General features: G+C 57.6%; 1 protein-coding gene across 1 annotated transcript in view; it reads left to right on the top strand.

Moving 5' to 3' along the window:
* The first annotated feature begins 1471 nt into the window (after nt 1-1471).
* Nucleotides 1472-17980, top strand: part of CHD5 (chromodomain helicase DNA binding protein 5) — a 40581-nt gene continuing 24072 nt past the window's right edge. The window contains exons 1-5 of the mRNA XM_049775407.1: nt 1472-1631; nt 11652-11779; nt 16537-16716; nt 17298-17416; nt 17644-17882. Coding sequence (XP_049631364.1) covers nt 1562-1631; nt 11652-11779; nt 16537-16716; nt 17298-17416; nt 17644-17882 — 736 coding nt within the window. The 5' untranslated portion in view covers nt 1472-1561. The remainder of the gene's footprint in view (nt 1632-11651; nt 11780-16536; nt 16717-17297; nt 17417-17643; nt 17883-17980) is intronic.

Raw genomic sequence — 17980 nt, 5'->3', positions numbered from 1 at the left:
CAAGGCCAGTCACTGTCCTGCTCTTTACTTCTGAGGCTGGACCGTCCTGGAATAAAAGTGGGAAGCCTGAGGCTGGAGTGATAGCACAGCAGGTTGGATATTTGCCTTCCTAGGTTGGACCCCTGGTATACTATATGGTCCCGTGAGCCTGCCAGGAGTGATTCCTCAGTGCAGGGCCAGGAGTAGCTTGAGTGTCGCTGTGTGAAGCCTCAAAATAAACAAAAAAGTGCAAAGCCTTGTTTGGGAAAGGGTCCGTTTCCAATTGGGGGGCTGTTGTCTGTTCCCTTGGATGGGGTAGGTGTGGTCTCTCTGGCCACTATGGAGTGGTCACCTCACCACCAGGTCCCCAGCTCCGAGGGTGAGACCCTTCTGCCTGTCCCTCCCCTCAACCCTACCTCCGACTCCATGGAAGGGTGAATGGGGTTGAATGCCCAACTGGAATGGGGCACAGTCAGATGAGTCCCCCAGGTGGATGCCAGAGAGGAGACCTGAGCTCCCGAGGCTGCCTACCGTGACACTGGATCCCAGTGACTGACCCATACTGGCAATGAAGATCCTGCAGTGGCTTGGCCAGCTTCAGAGGAGGGGGTGGCCGGCTTTCTTCCCCCAACCCCCAACGTCAAAAATGTGCCTTGCTGGCATCCCCAGGAGAACCATTCACGGGCAATCCCAGCTCGTGAGGACACTGGCCTCCGCCTGACCTTTCCCCGGTGACAAGCGTCGCTCCGGCGAAAGTTTTGGGCATGGAGAAGGCAGGACTGATGGTCCTCGGCCTCTGGGGGTCAGCGTGGGACCCGGGTCCAGCTAGAGGGAGGCCTCGTAGGAGTGGAGGACCTGCAGGCCTTGCGTGACACCTTGTCCTCCCCAACATTGCTCCAAAAGGGGCCAGGCGCAGGGTGGATGTGTGCGCGCGTGGGGGTGTCCAGGCGCGCGGTCGCGGGTGTGCAAGACCTCGGGGACCCCCAGGGTGCGGTGCAGGGTCGGGGCCAAGCCCTGGGGGCTCAAGGTCCACCCGTGATGATGATGATGGGGCGACCCGTGGAGGCCCAGTGCCCGCTTGGCTCAGCCGTCCGTCGGGTGGGTCCCCCCACCCCGCACCCCGAGATAACTAGTCCCCGCAACTTGTTCCCGCCTGTTAACTAGTCGCCTGCCGGCACGATGGGATGGAAGGGGTTGCCACAGCAACCAGACTGGACGTCACAATCCGGGCCTGTGTGCGCCCCCCGCTCCCCCACGCTGCGCGCCAGCCACCGGCATCCTCGCCGGCTGCGGGCACTCGGGGCTGCGGGGCGCGGCGCGGCCCGGGCTGGCATCTGCGGGGCAGGGTTTCCGGGGAGAGGACAGGACGGTGGGCGGGAGGGTCGGGACGGGGCCTGGAGGCTCGGGGGGCCCGGGGGGGGGGACCCCGCATCCGCCATCTTCTCGCCACCGAGGCCGCCTCGCCCGCCTCGCCCGCCGCCGCCGCGCGCGCCCGGCCGTCCGGCAGCGCGCGGGTTAAGGCTGGCACCGCGCCCGGCGGGAGGGAGGGGGGCGCCCACCTCCCCTCCCCCCCGCGCCGGGCATGCGGGGCCCGCCGGGCACCGAGGACGAGCTGCTGGCGGCCGAGATGGAGAACGAGGACGAGATGTCAGGTGCGCGCGCGGGCGGGCGGCACTCGGGGTGCGGTGCCAGGGGACCCCGGGGAAGGGAAGGGTGGGGAGGGGGCGGGCGAGCCCCGGGCGGGGTGTGCCGGCAGGGGAGGCCCCACCCCGGGGGGTCCCACCCCACCCACCCTCCACCCGCACCCCCGATCCCCACCCTGGGCGCGGGGAGCGCGGGCACCGTGGCGCGGGGCGCAGGGCGCGCGGCGCGGGGGTCAGCCCGCTGCCCTTGAAAGGGGCGGGAATCACGCGCCTCCCGCTTCCACGCCGCGCGCCTCTGGCCTCCCCCGGGTCGAGGCACCCTCTTCCCGACCCCCCACCACGACCCCCTGGGCCCCCCGATCTCGTTGGGCGCGGCCCGGAGCGGCCAAGTCGGGGCGCGCTGCTGCGGGGCGCGCTGTCCGTGCGTTCCCAGCACTTGGCGGGCGCGCCCTTCTCCGCTCCAGGCCGGACCCCCTTTTGGGCCGCCGCCCCGACCCTACCTACCTACCTACCTGGCCCCGGCGCCTAAAATTCCTTCCCCAAGGCAGGGCAGGCCTCCAGCAGCGACCCCCCGTTTGTTTGGGAGGGTCCCCCAAATGGAATGGACGGGCCCCCCATCTCTCCCCCTGCTTTCTGGGAGACTTTGCGACTTCTTGGGAACAAACAGGTCACTCCTGGCCCTTCCTGGACGCGCCGTTCGTTCGTTCCCGCGCCAGGGGCGCTTTCCCCAGAGAGGGTAACTCTGGCACACTGGAATTCCTAGACCCCCCCCCCACCACCACCACAGGGCCTTCCAGAGGTCCCGACCGCTTGGGTGGCCAAAGGGACTCCGGTCCGTGTGTGTTAGCACCGCTCCCTGCCCCAGCCTCACAGTGGAGCTCCGGAGAGAGGTTGAGTCCCCTCTGGTGCCCCTGTGTCCATAGCAGGGAAGGGCACAGAGTGGCAGGTAACACATCATCCTGGGAGGGACAGGGCAGGGCGGGGCTTACGTCAACCAGGCACCGCCCTCTGATGGGGTCCTCTGCTCCCCTCTCCCATTGCACCCGCTGTACTGTACTGGGGGTGGGGTGGAAAGAGGCCCTGGGCACGCAGTTCACTGCCAGGGGGGCCTGTCCATGCCCTCTTGTCTTCCCTGCTCCTGTCTGTTGTGCCAGAGGTGCAGCCGCCTCCCCAAATCCTGCTCTGTCCTCTCCATCCTGTGTGTACCTCCTCACAGAGGAGTTGCTAGGGTTCCCGTGGCCTCCTGGGTATTAGGGATAGAGCGCCAGTGTCCAACCATCCTGCCACCAGTCCCTGACTAGTCCCTAACCAGTCCCTAACTAGTCTCTTAACTAATCCTGACTAGTTCCACCAACCACTCCTCTTGACCAGTCTCCCTAATCGTCTCCCTAAACAGGACCTTTGATCTAGCAGTTCCCCAAAGTAGGACACTTAAGTCCTCTAAGCAGGACCCCAATCTACGGACCCCTAATGGGACCCCTAATCCACCAATCCCAACTCCTAATCTAACAGTCTTCTAAACAGGACCCCAATCCACCCTAAGTAACCCAAATATCCCCACCCCACACAGCCCTGCTCGTCCAGGGGGGCTTTGCACAGTAGGGCCTCTCCAGACTCTGGGCACAACTCCTTGAATCTGGCTCCACTACCTTGAATCTCCGTGCCCATGACCCTACCTGAGCCCTCAGCATCAGCTTCCTTCTTGGGGTACCCCCCTAGTCTGACCCCTGCAGAGGTGTGAGAGATACTTGTGCCCCGGCTTCATCCTCAGCGTTGCAGGTCCTCGGAGCATCCCTGAACTCCGCTGGATGTACCCTAAAACCAGAAAATAGAACTATTATGGTGACTTGGGTCGTAGGTCACCCCTGATGGCATATTCCTCCTTCCCCCCAGGTCTCTGAGGTTTAGCCTGCAGCATCTGGGTAAGGGGTGACAGGACTTCTCATTTGCAGCAGCTGGATTGGGTCCTTCTCAAAGTCACTTCCCTATCTCCCCACTTCAACTCACATTGCTTTAAGCACTGGTGTCCAGGTTCCCACTCCTTGCTGCTTGCTTGCCCTCTGGGGATGAGGCAAGCCACTGGAACTGCCTGGAGGAGGAAGGTACCGTGGTGAACCCCTAGGGGATGGGAGGATGAGGCAGAGTTAGGGGTTCCACAGTCAGGAAGGTCCCAGCAGCCAGCAGCACTCTTTGCCTCAGTGTCCCCCCCCCTTTTTTTTTTTTTTTTTGGTTTTTGGGCCACACCCAGTGTTGCTCAGGGGTTACTCCTGGCTGCCTGCTCAGAAATAGCTCCTGGCAGGCACGGGGGACCATATGGGACACTGGGATTCAAACCAACCACCTTTGGTCCTGGATCGGCTGCTTGCAAGGCAAACACCACTGTGCTATCTCTCCGGGCCCCAGTGTCCCCTTTTGACCTGGGTGTGTAGCCCCACTACCTCACAGAGGGTTATTGTGAGGATCAGGGAGATGGAGCACATGGAATGATTAGGTCACAGTGCCAGGCCCAAAAGAGCTGCCAATGCCCGGGGATGGCACATGCAGTGCCCGTCACAGGGGGCCAGCTTGCCTTCCCTGAGGAAATGCTTCCAAGATTTGCACCTTTGCCCAGTAAGTGGGGAGCATGTGGAATCTGGGGTCCTTGCAGGGTTCTGAGTGTAGAAACTGGGGGCGCTGGATAAAATGGGGAGTAGGTAGGCCCCCCATTTCCGCCTCCAGCTCCCCCTGTCAGCAAGTGGCTTCCTGGACACTGACAATCCCTGTCTCCAAGCCCCCAGTGTAGAGTTAAATAATGCAACCCCCAGGACTGGCCGTGGACATGGTGGCATCTGTGGTTTCTCCTTTCTGGGCCAAGGTCCAGGAGGCAGAAATGGTTGTGGGGCCTTTGAGCCCAGGGCCAGTGTCTGCTTGGGGAGTTTATTTGCGGGGTTTGGGTCGCTGATCAAGAGCAGGGACTCACTGACCTCACCCTGTGTCCAGGGCCATGGACTGACCAAGGCTGAGATTCAGTGATGTCTCAACTCAGTCACCCATTCACCTCTGACTGCACATCTACAGCTGCACCCCAATACCTTCCCTCTGACCTGCTCCTCTCTACCCATCTACCTGCTCACCCACCCATCCATGCTAACATTAACCTACCCATCTATCTATCTATCCACTCACTTACCTACCCCATCCATCCACTCACTCGCCTATTCATTCATTCATTCATTCATCTAACTACACACAATCCACCTACCTATCCACCCTCATAGATCTATCCAATTATTCATTAATTCTTCATCCTTTCACCCTCCCATCCATCTGCTCACAAACATTCCATCTATCTATCCATCCATCTATGCATCAACTCATCCATCCTTCATCCATTCACCCACCCATCCACAAACATTCCATCTACTCTCCCATCACTTATCCATCCTTCCACCCACCCATCCATCTGCCACCCACCCACCCACCCATCCACCCATCCACTCACCCATCCACCTATCCATCCATCCATCCACACTCATCCTCCAGTCCATGCCCAACCATCTGTTCTTTACTATTCACCCATTCACCCATCCATCTGCTCATCATTCATCTACCCAATCCACCTCATCCATCCATCATCCATCCATCCATCCATCCATCCATCCATCCATCCATCCATCCATCCATCCATCCATTTTACTAACCCTGGGTCTGAAAGACAATACAGTAGTAAAAATTCTTTCCTTTCATACACCTAACCTAAGCTTGATCTCCGGCATCCCATATGGTCTTCTACGCACTGACAGAAGTGTTTCCTGAATGCAGAGCCAGGAGTAACTCCTGAGCATTGCCGAGTGTATCCCCTGCCCCCAAACAACCTAAACCAGTCTATTTTCCATCTAGCCATTCAGTATCCTAACTATTCACCCATCCATCTGTGTTTTCTTCCTTTTTAAAGGGATATTGGGCCACACCCAGCTCAGGGCCTATTCCTGGCTTTAGGTTTGAGCATCTCTGGTAGTGCCCAGGGATCATGTGTGGTGGGTGCCCAGAATTTGAACCAGGGTCAGGAGGAGGTGAATCAAGCACCATAAACCCTGGACTACTACTAGACTGGGGCTAGAACAGAGGCTGAGATGCTTGTCTCGCACACAGGCAGCCCTGGCTGGATTCCTGGTGCCATATAAGTCTCCGGAGCACTAGGAGTGATCCATGAGCAGTGGGATGTGGCCTAAGCCTCAACCAACAACAATGACCCTTTTCAAGCATTTCTCCAGCTCCTCACCCACTGGTTGGTCCTTCCATCCTTCCTTCCTTCCTTCCTTCCTTCCTTCCTTCCTTCCTTCCTTCCTTCCTTCCTTCCTTCCTTCCTTCCTTCCTTCCTTCCTTCCTTCCTTCCTTCCTTCCTTCCTTCCTTCCTTCCTTCCTTCCTTCCTCCCTCCCTCCCTTCCTTCCTTCCTCCTTCCCTCCCTTCCTTCCTTCCTTCCTTCCTCCCTTCCTCCTTCCTTCCCTCTTTCCTTCCCTCTCTCCCTCCCTCCCTTCCTTCCTTCCTTCCTTCCTTCCCTCCTTCCTTCCTTCCTTCCTTCCTTCCTTCCTTCCTTCCTTCCTTCCTTCCTTCCTTCCTTCCTTCCTTCCTTCCTTCCTCCCTTCCTCCCTTCCTCCCTCCCTCCTTCCTTCCCTCTTTCCTTCCCTCTTTCCTTCCCTCTCTCCCTCCCTCCCTCTCTCCCTCCCTCCCTCCCTCCCTCCCTTCCTTCCTTCCTTCCTTCCTTCCTTCCTTCCTTCCTTCCTTCCTTCCTTCCTTCCTTCCTTCCTTCCTTCCTTCCTTCCTTCCTTTCATCTCTTCTTCCTCCCTTCCTTTTCTTTTCTTTCTCTGTTTTTCCCTCTCTTTCTCTATCTTACTTTTGGGGGGGCTATACCAAGTACTTCTATCCACTTTCCACTTGTGTATCAGTTTGTCCATCCATCCAGCAGCCTTCTGTCCTCGTGTCTATTTTCTGTCTGTCCATTCACTATTTGCCTGCTCATTCATCTGACATGCATTCACCTGTCTGTCCTTCCTTTATGTATCATTCAACCACCCACACAACCACCCAACATACTTTTTTTTTTCTTTTTCTTTTTTTTTTTTTTTTTTTGGTTTTTGGGCCACACCCGGTAATGCTCAGGGGTTACTCCTGGCTATGTGCTCAGAAGTTGCTCCTGGCTTGGGGGACCATATGGGACACCGGGGGATTGAACCGCGGTCCATCCAAGGCTAGCGCAGGCAAGGCAGGCACCTTACCTTTAGTGCCACCGTCCGGCCCCACTTTTTTTTTTTTCTTTTGGGATACACCCAGCAGTGCTCAGAGTTTATTCCTGGATCTGCACCCAGAGATCACTCCTGGCAATGGGGTATGGGGGACTGAACTGGGGTTGGCTTTATGCCAGACAAGCTCCCTACCTGCTATACTGTCCACCTCTTGGATTCTTGTTTGCGCCATACCCAGTGGTGGTCAGAGACTATTCCTGGTTCGTGCTCAGGAGTGAGTCCTGGCAATAATCAGGGGGGGCATATGTGGGGTTGGGGATCAAACCCAAGTTGACTAAGCGTCCTCCCCACTGCTCTCTCATCAGCAAAGCCATGTCCTTTGTGGGACAGTTTTGACTTTGGAGACTTATCTTAGAAATGAGGCTCCATCCTCATTTCTCTCTTTTTCACATCTATCTCCTGCCTGTCTCCCTTTTGTCAGGGTTTCTGTCTCTGTTTTTTCTTTTTGTCTCTGTCTCTCTCCTTTCTCCTGTCTCTTCCTATAGCCTGGGCAGCCCACCATCACCACTCTTTCCTCTCCCTCCTTTCCCCTTACAGCACTCCTGGCTGGCCACTCTGGGCCCATTCCCCTTAACCCACTGTGGGGTGAACACCTCAGCTCTCCCACTCTCTGTCATGCCCAGGACTGAGGCGTCTTTGATGAGAGACACCAATGAGGTGATGTCTGGGTTCTGTTAAATGTTTGAAATAATTCATTACCCTTCTCCCGGGCAGGCGCCCTGTCCCAGTTATCAGCAGAAGGTGGGGTGCTCTCGAGACCAAGGGTGCCTCTCCTTGCCAGCACTAGGGTGCTCCTGAGAACCCCTGACTGAGCAGTGCCCATGCCAGAGCTGCCCTCTGCCCCTAGCCATTGCCAGGGCTAGACCCCAGTACCCCTGTCTTCCTCTTTTGCCCCAATGAAGGGGGAGATAGGTTAGGGCTTTTTCTTTTTTCTTTTTTTGGGCCACACCCGGCAGTACTCAGAGGTCTCTCCTGACTCTACATTCAGTAATCACTCTTGGCAGGCTTGGGGGATCCTATGGGATGCCGGGGCTCCAACCTGAGTTGGCTGAGCACCCTTCCCAATGTGCTGTTGCTCCAGCCCTGGGTTAGGGCTGTTTTGGAGGACCAAGTTTAGCAGGGGGTGCTCAGGTGGGAGAGAAAGTTGGTCCCCAAGGGGCTGGGATGGGGGTGCACAGGGGCCCCTTTCTCCAGAGGCTGTGGCAGAAACTGAGCTGGACCCTGTTTCTGTCCCTGTGCTCCCTAAACTTCCACCCCCTGAAAGCCGAATTTTCTGGGCTGGGGGCCAGTCAGAGGGGCAGTTCTTCCTGCCCAGATGAGGAGGCCGGGTGTTGGGGGGTGCTGGCTGATGGCCAAGTCTGGACCCTCTTGGGGTTCTGAGGGGACCCAGGTCCCTGCTTTTGCTTTTTTTCAGTGCTTGTAATGAACTTGCTGGGTGGGTCTGATCCTAGAGGGCAGAGCTGGGAAACATCTGGATGGTGGGGTTCTCTTGTCCCTCCTTTCTCATCTCTGTCTAGAGCCCCCCCACCCCCCACTATGTCTGAGCTGTGGATAGTACCCCCAACCTGAATGCCCACATCTGCCTGACACGTGCAAACGAATAGAGCAGAATTGTGCCGTGTGCAAACGAGCTAGCCAGAACTGTGTCTCCCCTCTTTCGGCGCCAGGGTCGGTGTCTGTCTGGGCATCTGCTGCTCTGAGCCCTGAGGGAGATGGGCACGCCCACCTCGCCTGCTGAGTCTCCTGTGGCCGCTCCCCTTGTCCCCCAGAGTCTGTGCAGGAAATGCCACAGAAATGCCCCTCTGGCCCAGTGGACCTGCTGCTCCCCTGCTCCCCCAGTTTTGCAAGCACCTCCCCACCCCCTTCCCCAGCTGCTCCGACCTGGTAGTCTGGAGGTAGGAGCGGGCCAGGCTAATGCGCCCTAATTATAGCCGACGTGGATGGATGGCGCCTGAATGCGGACGCGGGGAGGGGGGGTTCGGGAGGGACGTGGGAGCTGCTGCTCAGGGCTGGGGGGGGTGCTCTATCTTCCTCTAAGGAACCTCATCCCCAGATTTTGCCCCAACGGGAATTTTGCGCTCAGAGTAGGGTGCCCAGCCTGGGGCTTCCAGAAGGTTCTGGGAAACCAGCCCTCAGTTTGGTTTCAGAAAGCTTGGAACTCAGGCAGGGGCTGGGCAAAAGGTGGGGGTCTAGGCATGGGATAGAGGGCGACAGTTGTCACGAAGGTCACCCACCCTGTGTTGTTCCACCTGGAGATGTGGGGGAGGAGATGGGCAAGGGGGACCCCTAGTCTTGTACCAGAACCTTCCCTGGGGATTGTCACTGGCTGTGGCCCTGGGTCCAAGGCATCTGGGACGGGATGGGGTGTGGGGCTCTGTGTCTGTCTTGGCAGCATCTGAGGCGGTTCCTCCCTCCCAGGCTAGCCCTGGGCATGGATGCGGCAGCAATGCTCCAGGCAGATCCCAGCTGTTTTTCTAGAAGGTTCTGCCACCCCCTGTCTAGTCCTTGTTTGCTGGGCAGGGCTGGGACGAACCTCCGCCCTAGGCTGGGGCTGGCCCTTCAGAGGGGACTGGGTGCAGGGAGATGGGGAGGCAGAGGAAGGGCCCCCCCCCCCCCGCCCATTGCATCAGCCTGAGCCGGTTACATAAGCAGCTCTTGGCCCTGCTTGGTGAGGGTATGTTGGGGATTTCCTTCTGGCTGGGGCTTTTGGGGTTAGGGTTAGCTGCTCCCCGCCAGGCTGCCAGAGTTCTCTGCCCAGTGGCCCAGGGCCTTGGGGTTCCTGAGCTGAGTTCCCGCCCCTCCCCCGCTTAGCTGGAATGAGGGCCTGGAGTGATAGCACAGCAGGAGGGCTTTTGCCTTGCATGTGGCAAGGACAGACTCCGGTTTGGTTAGATCCCAGCATCCATTTGGTCCCCTGAGCCTTCTTTTTCTTTTTTTGGATTTTGGGTCACACCTGGCAGCCCTCAGGGGTTATTCCTGGCTCTAAGCTTAGAAATCGCTCCTGGCAGACTCAGGGGACCACATGGGACACCGGATTCGAACCACTGGCTCCTTCTGATGCAAGGCAAATGCCCCACTTTCATGCTATCTCTCCAGCCCCAGGGGCAATTTCTGATCACAGAGCCAGGAGGAACCCCTGAGTGCTGCAGGGTGTGACTCAAATATCAAAACAAAACAAAACAAAACAAAACAAAAACCAAAATACAGTGTCTGAATGAGCTGGAGTGGGGGTGGGGACCCCTCAGAGACATTGAATCACACAGTCCTGTCCTGTCCTGTCCTGTCCCTTTCAACACTGATCCTGTGTCCCTCAGCACTTACCTTGTGACCCTCATCACTGCTCACCGTGTGTCCCCCTTAGAGATAAGGGAACTCCAGCACCTTCTCCCATTGCTCAGCTGGTCCATGGGGCAGGGGCTGACTTAGCTTCCTGGCTGTCCTATGTACGCCTGGGACAGGTATTGACGGTGACTGGAGGGCAGGATTAGAGGGTCCCTGGATTGGAGGGCAGTATCACAGGATTGGGGGTGGGTGTATTTGGGGGTGCATGTATGTCTCAGCATGCGGGTCCCTACCTTGCTCCCGGACTAGGAGTTTCTGTGTTCTTGGGGTAAGTTTGGCCCAGGGGTCTGGAGTGTCCCTGCTGCCTGGGCCCCTGTTCTCCATGTCTTCTCCCATTCGGGGGAGCCTGGCCCTCTAGGGTGCTGCTCTCAGCTGTACTGAAGAGAATTCACACATGGAGGGATTGGGGGGATGTGGGTAGGGAAGCAAAGCCGACATAGGAAATAATCCACACCAAGCTGGGGAGATGAAGCAGGTTCAGGAATTTTCATCCCTGCAGGCAGACAGGCTAGAAATCTTCATTGGGAAGAGTAAGACCACCCCCATGGGTGGAGAACAGGTAGACATAGGGGGCCAATCCAATCCAGAGGGTCTTCCCGCCCAAGTGGGACACAAGCAAACAAGTCATTTGGGGCTGGAGTGATAGCACAGTGATAGGGAGTTTGCCTTGCATGCTGTCGACCCTGAATCCTGGATGGACCCGGGTTCCATCCCCAGCATCCCATATGGTCCCTCAAGCCTGCCAGGAGCGATTTCTGAGAGCAGAGCCAGGTATGGCCCCAAAACAAACAACAACAAATAAACAAAGGCATCCTGATTATGGACCTGCCTCCTTTTGTTGTTTTTGGCCATACTTGGTGGATCTCGGGTTACTTCCAGCTCTATGCTCAGGGATCACTCCTGGTAGGTTTGGGGCACCCTATGGGATGCCAGAACGAGCCGTTTTTGTGGGCACAGGGAGGGTTTGCGAGCATCTTGTCCTGAATGATGGTTTCTGGGATGTTGTCCCCCATTAAGCAGCCCCCTCCATGGTGCCTGTCTGACCCCAGGTTCATCATGAGTGGGGAGAAGCTCAGGTCCCTCTGCTGGTGCCTCCTGATTGTGGCAGGGGTCTGGGGTGTCCAGTCAGTGATGCTTTTTTGGTTCCTGCATGCAAGGTAACTGCCCTACTTGCTGTGCTATCGCTCAGTTCCTTAAGTGGGGCCCACGGTTCCTGTCCTGGAACCCAGCTAGGGGTTGTATGGTCTCTGCCTTCCTGGCCCCTCCTGCCAGACTACTGGTTGGGGTTATGGGGTGTGTGTGTTGGAATGTGTGGAGTTTATGGGGTGTGGGGTGGGACTGTGGGGTTCAGGGATGTGGGCTGGGCTCTGTCATGCCTGTGGTGACCTCTTCTGTCCCCACAGAGGAGGAAGACGGGGGCCTGGGCAGCTTTGAGGACTTCTTTGCTGAGGAGCCCGTGACCCTCCCCAAGAAGAAGAAACCCCGGAAACCCAAGGAAAGCAGGTCCAAGGGGAAGAGGAAGAAGAAGGAGGTGAGGGGCGTGGGGGCAGACCTGTGAGTGGGTGAGGTGCGAGTTCCAAGTCCTGGCATCCTGGCATAGGCAGGAAGAAGGCAGGCGGGTGGACAGGTTCACGGGTGGGACACAACTTCCAGGAACTTACACTCGCAGCCTCCCCCGAGAAGGGCTGTGGGCTGTTCGGCACTGGAGCTAGACTGGGGTGCAGGGGTGCAGGGGATCCCAGCCTGTCCTGATTCCCCACCTGCTCCAGGGTGGTATCCCCTCCCCCTTGGCATCTCGAGAGGGGAGAACCTTAGAGTAAAAGGGCCCTGTGTGGCCTTGATAGACTGTCTGTCTGGCTGTGAGGGAGCCTGGAGGAAGGCAAGGGTTGGGGTGGGACCAGTGTGGAGGGCTCTGGGCCTGGCCCCCAGGACTGTGCGGGCTCACATCAGGTCAGTGTTGTGTAGGTGAGGCATCCTGGGTGGGGCCTGCATAGGCCAAGCCCCCAATGTCTACTGTCCAGGGAGGACTAACTCCTGCCACTATCGAGGGGGGACTGACTTCCTGTGACTTCAAGGGGGCCTGACTCTCTGCCACTGTCCAGGGAGGGCTGACTTGCTGTTGCCAGTTCAGGGAGAACTGACTTCTGGTCTGCCTCCTTCGAACCTGGCCCATCACACCCCTCTCAGCCCCCACTCAAGTCTGTTCTCACCTCCCTCCTCTGGACACAGGATTTGGAATCTCTGTCTTGGTGTGGTGTGGCCTGGGTTGAGTCTTGTCTGGCCTCAGGTTTCCTCCTATTTGTCTCTGTCCACTCCCTCATCTCCCTCCTCCCCTCCTTCCCCACTCCCTCCTCCCTCTATTCTCCTCTCCCTCCCCTCCCTCCCTCCTCTACCCTCCCATCTTACCTCTCTCCTCCCATCCCATCTTTCCCTTCCCTCCTTCCCTTCCCTCCTTTCCCTTTCCCTCTCTTCCCCTTCCTTCTCTCCTCCCCTTGTCCAGGTGCAGTGCATCTTAAAGGGGGGAGATTGGGGGGATGGACTGGAGGCTACAGATGAGCTGTGGTGGTACCCGTGGACCCCAAGGTCAGCCCAGAGCCACACCGTGCCCCTTGCCCCACATTCCTGACTCAAGCCAGGCGTCCACCCTAGAAGGTCTGCTTCAGGATCAACCCCATGGGCCCCCCTGTAGGTGTGGGTCTGGGGGCATGGGGAGGGAAGTTTCACTCCTTTTCTCTGCCCAGCCCCTGGACCAGAATGGGAAGGGGGCCACAGCTGACCCCTGTGATGGAGACCCAGGCAGCCCAGGCAGCAGGATCTGAGGGGCCCAGCTGGAGCCGAGGTGGTGATTTTCATAAGATGCCCAGGAACCTGAGCATATGTAGATGAAGCTTGTCAGACTCCGCACAGGAGGGAGAATGATTCCGACCTGTGCTGCAGCCGTTCCCATAGCAACCAATTATTCAGTGCTAAAATCCCGACTGTCTCTAACGCTGGTGAATGGGAAGGCTCCTATTTCATTCCTTCCGCTCTGCTCCCGATCCTGACGACCCCAAATCCAGAGTGACCAAGTCCCAGACTCCACCCCTTGGAGTTTAAATTCCTCCTGCGCCCAGCTAGGCTGATGGCACGTGGTGTGTGTGTGTGTGTGTGTGTGTGTGTGTGTACGTGTGTATTTGCACGTGCGTGCATGCATGCATGCAGCATAAGGAGGAGGAGACCCTGGGCGGGAGTGGTGAGGGCGGGCAGCACTGCCCGCACCTGCTTTGATGGCAGCCCTGTACCCTCTGGGTGGGGCTCAGGACAGCCTCCTATCCCCCTTAGAGTGCTGCTGTGATTTTTTTCGGGGACCACACCAAACAGTGCTCAGGGGGACCATATGAGATGTCGGGGGAATCAAACCTGGGTTAGCCATGTGCAAAGTAAATGCCCTCCCCGCTATGCTGTCGCCCCAATGCTCGTGTTTTGCAGATGGACTAGGTTGGGGCCTCCAAGTTCTCTGAGGTTCTGCCCTGGTGAGCTGGTCTGGGCACTTTGTCCACTGCTGTAGCCCTGTCTGTGCTTGGCCTAGAAGTTTCAAGGTCTCAAACATGGTGTCATTCCTTCCAGCCAGCTAATGGGGATCCTCTGAGGGGTGTCCAAAAGCATTTACTGCTTTATTTATGGACAAGAAACATTTGGGAATGTTCTAGAGGAATTTGGGTAGTCTGAAAAAAGTTTAGGGATGGTATGGGAAGGTTTGGGGTGGTCTGGGAAGGTTTGGCCTAAATATGGCCAGACTGCTGCCTGGGATATGGAATATGCATTTAGACACCCCTATTTATCCCTGAACCCATCTCTGGGGGCCTGTTGCACCCCATCCTGACTTGTACAGCAGGGCTTTGACCTCCTGGGCTGCAGGTGGAGCAACCTGGTGGTGTGAGTCTTACTTGATGGAGGGAGAAGAGTAGGTTCATGGTGGTGGGCACAGCTGACATTTCCTAGAATAAGGGGCTCCTTTCCTGCTGAGACCTGCTGTAGCTCTGGCTTGTCCTTCTAGCACTTTTGCCCTCTCCTTGAGCTAATCCTGCATAGACAGACAGGGGAGCACCCTCCTTATCCTTATTTCTGTGTGCCTGGAGCTGTGTGAGCCACACCCCACTTCCTACTCTTGGCAGGGGCCACTGCTGCCCACTAGAAGCTCAGCCCACCCTAGAAGGTCTCACAGCGTGAGACCCTGACAGCGTGGCTGTGGGCATCACAGGACCCAGCTGTGCTGAGTTGTGCTCAGCTCCAGCCCGGTCCCAAGCTGATTAGCCACTGGGCAGGAAGCACCATGTCTGAGCAGGATTCTGGTGCCTCTGGACAGTGAATCTGGCCCCCACTTCCGCTCTGGCCCTTTGTTTCAGAATGTTCTCCAGCAGATTCTTTCCTGCTCTGTTGTCTGCCTCTGCTCAGCAACTCATTTCAGAGGTCTGGCGGCCTCTGAGACGTACCCGGGCCCCACACAGGACAGAGTTCCCAGGCGCTCATTTCTCCAGCCTCTCCAGGAACCCCCGAGCCCCACCCCCCCACCCCTGCAGCCAGCCCCGGTGGGTGTCTCTGATCAAAGCTTTGAGTGAGACACCCAGAGCGGTTTGCAGCGCAGGCTGTGCCTCTGTCCGTGGTGCTGAAACTCGAGGCGGCCTCTGTGCTGCCCAAGTATGGGATGTGGGGATGAAGGGGGTAGGTTTTATGAAGGGGTGCTTGAAACTGGCTGAACTCTGCATCCTTGGGGGCTGTGGCTGCTCCCATCTGTCCTCCTCTTCCTCCTCCTCCTTGAGGTCATGTTTGGCTGAGGTGCCAGGACAGGAACCGGGATCTGGCAGCCTCTGCTGGGTCTGGCACGGCCAAGCCTGTATTCTGGGAAATACCCTCCTGCCTGCCAGCCGACAGCCGGCCCCTGACTCGAGCTTAATGGGTGAAGAGGGTCTGGGAGCAGGGAGCCAGGAGAGAGCAGAGAGTGGGGGACGGGTTTCTCCCGCCTGTATCTGGGGGTGCCTTGTGCCCTGTCTGTGCAGTAGTGGGGGGGGGGGGGCTCCATCCAAGATTCTCCACAGTCCACTGTGCATCTCTGCTTTTTCCTCCTCCACTTTTCTCTCCTTGCTTTTTCCTGTGCTTGCACTGCAGCCACCCCCCCCACTCTCTGCTCACCTCGAAGGCACTAAGCAGCCCCCCCCCCACTAGAAGATGAGGAGAACCATCTGGTTGTGGCAGCCTCGTGATTGGCTGGGAGGGACCTGGGGAGGGTTTTCCAGCCCACCGTCATCATCTCCGAAGGCTGCGAGGAAACAGCTTTCTCGGAGGGGCTGTGCTTTTCTGGGGAAGCTGCTCGGGCCACGAAGCCTCATCTCCATACAGATGAGCCATTTTTCGTCTATACAGACGTGTGTGTGTGAAACCACAGATGCCACGTTCAAGGGCTGCCCAGCTTAGCTGGTCTCACATCCAGATGAACTGTCAGTGTGTGTGTGTGTGTGCAAGTGCATGCGTAAGTACACACATATGTGTTTGCATGCACAGACAGACACATGTATATGCACATGTGTGTTGATGGCAGGAAGCTATGCACCCTAGCAGTGAGCTCACAGAATGGTGAGTGATGGACACCGTGCTAGGATGCAGACCACACTGTGGGGCTTGCCCCAGTTGGTCCATGCACCTGAATGCTTTGTTCCTTCAAAGCCACAGGTCCAGGCCTGGGAGTTAGCGCAGTGTTGGGGTGCAAGGTGTGCATTGAGAGACACGTGAGTCTGTCACATGGCTGGAGGTGCCTGGGTAGCGCTGAGCATCCTTGGCTCTCCCCAAATTGCCGTGGCTGCCCCCAGACACTCTGAGCATAACTTGGAGGCCCTGAGGCCCTGGACTAGGTTTTTTTTTGTTTGTTTTGTTTTATTTTTTTGGGTCACTTCCAGCAGTGCTCAGGGATCACTCCTGGCTCCACGCTCAGAAATTGCCCCTCGCAGGCACGGGGGACCATATGGGAAGCTGGGATTCGAACCACCGTCCTTCTGCATGCAAGGCAAACACCTTAATCTCCATGCTATCTCTCCAGCTCCGGGACTAGGTTTTGAGCCAGGGCCTCACCCCTGAAAAGGTTCAGCTTTGAGTGGGTTCACAATACTGCAGGGTCCCCTTACACTTCCCTAAGTGTGAAGACCCTTAACCCCTCTAGCCCAGTGTGGGTGCTGAGCTGTGAGAATGAGCAGGAAAGATCCAGAAGGAAGAGACCAGTGGGCTCCATCATGGTCACTCAGGGTTCCCGCCCTCCAGGGGAGCAACGATGAGCTGTCTGAGGCAGAGGAGGTGCTGGAGGGGAAGTCGGAGAGCGAGGGCAGCGACTACTCCCCAACCAAGAAGAAGAAGAAGAAGCTGAAGGAGAAGAAGGAGAAGAAGGCCAAGCGCAGGAGGAAGGAGGAGGAAGAGGAGGAGGCCGATGACGGGGGCCTCAAGGTACTGGCTTTTGGGGCCATGGATGACATGAGCGCATGATCATATGTGTCCATACAGTGCGAATGTGCCTGTATTAATATACATGTGTCATGTGTGACTTAATAGCCAAACACATGCCATGTGCTCCCACATGTGTCTCAGTGCACGGAACACTTTGAGAAAGTGAAGATTTGGTGCTCTAAGGCCTCACTCAGCTCCTCCCTATCTGGGCACCTTTTTGGTGAATGTGGGGGTGGGCATGAGCCAGGACCTGCAGAGAGGGCTTGGGGGGGCAGGAGTGCTAATGGCTACTGGGTCCCAGCTCAGGAACTGTAATTCCCCAGGGCCTGCCACCCCAATGCCCACCCGAATGCCCATTCTCCCAATGCCCATCCCCAGTGTTCATCCCACCCAGAGCCTGTCCTCCCCAGTGCCCAGAACCAACCCCTAGGCTTAGCATAGCTTCGGGGAAACAGTGAACGAGGCCACCCTGTGGCCAGCCCTGCCCTGGACAAGACACAACTTCCACCCAGAAGTAGCCTGCCCTTTCAGGCAGTCCTGGGACACAATCCCTCCTGAGTCTCCTGTCCTATCCCCTGCAGGAACCCAAGTCATCGGGCCAGCTGATGGCTGAGTGGGGCCTGGACGATGTGGAGTGCCTGTTCTCTGAGGAGGACTACCACACGCTCACCAACTACAAGGCCTTCAGCCAGTTCCTCAGGTGGGCGGCACCCCCATCCATCTGGGGGGTCTCAAGGCTCAGAGCATACTCAGTGCTGGGGGACAAGCAGAGGACCTGCAGAACCCCGAATCTTACAGGTCCTGTGAGGAGGTGGCTATTGCACCCTGGGAAGTTGGGGAGAGGTCCCAACCAGAGGGGACCAAGAGTGTCACTCCTGTTTCTGGGATGGGGACCTGCTGGGGTCTTATGCCCCCTGCCCATTGCAGGCCCCTCATCGCCAAAAAGAACCCCAAGATCCCCATGTCGAAGATGATGACAGTGCTGGGTGCCAAGTGGCGTGAATTCAGCGCTAACAACCCCTTCAAGGGCAGTTCAGCAGCTGCGGCGGCAGCGGCAGTGGCGGCCGCAGTGGAAACGGTCACCATCGCGCACCCCCTGGCCATCAGCCCCCAGCAGCCGCCCCCACCCATGCCCATTCGCAAGGCCAAGACCAAGGAGGGCAAGGGTGAGTTCCTGGACCCAAGCCCTGAAGTCGGGGTGGCGTGGGCTGTGGAAATGTCTGTTTAAGGAGTCGGGAAGGGGCGGAGGGGATGGTGAAGCAAG

Source organism: Suncus etruscus, chromosome 6 (genome assembly GCF_024139225.1).
Source record: "Suncus etruscus isolate mSunEtr1 chromosome 6, mSunEtr1.pri.cur, whole genome shotgun sequence".
Classification (NCBI taxonomy): Eukaryota; Metazoa; Chordata; class Mammalia; order Eulipotyphla; family Soricidae; genus Suncus; species Suncus etruscus.
Note: the sequence above shows the minus strand (reverse complement) of the source record. Positions and strands in the feature narration are given on the sequence as shown.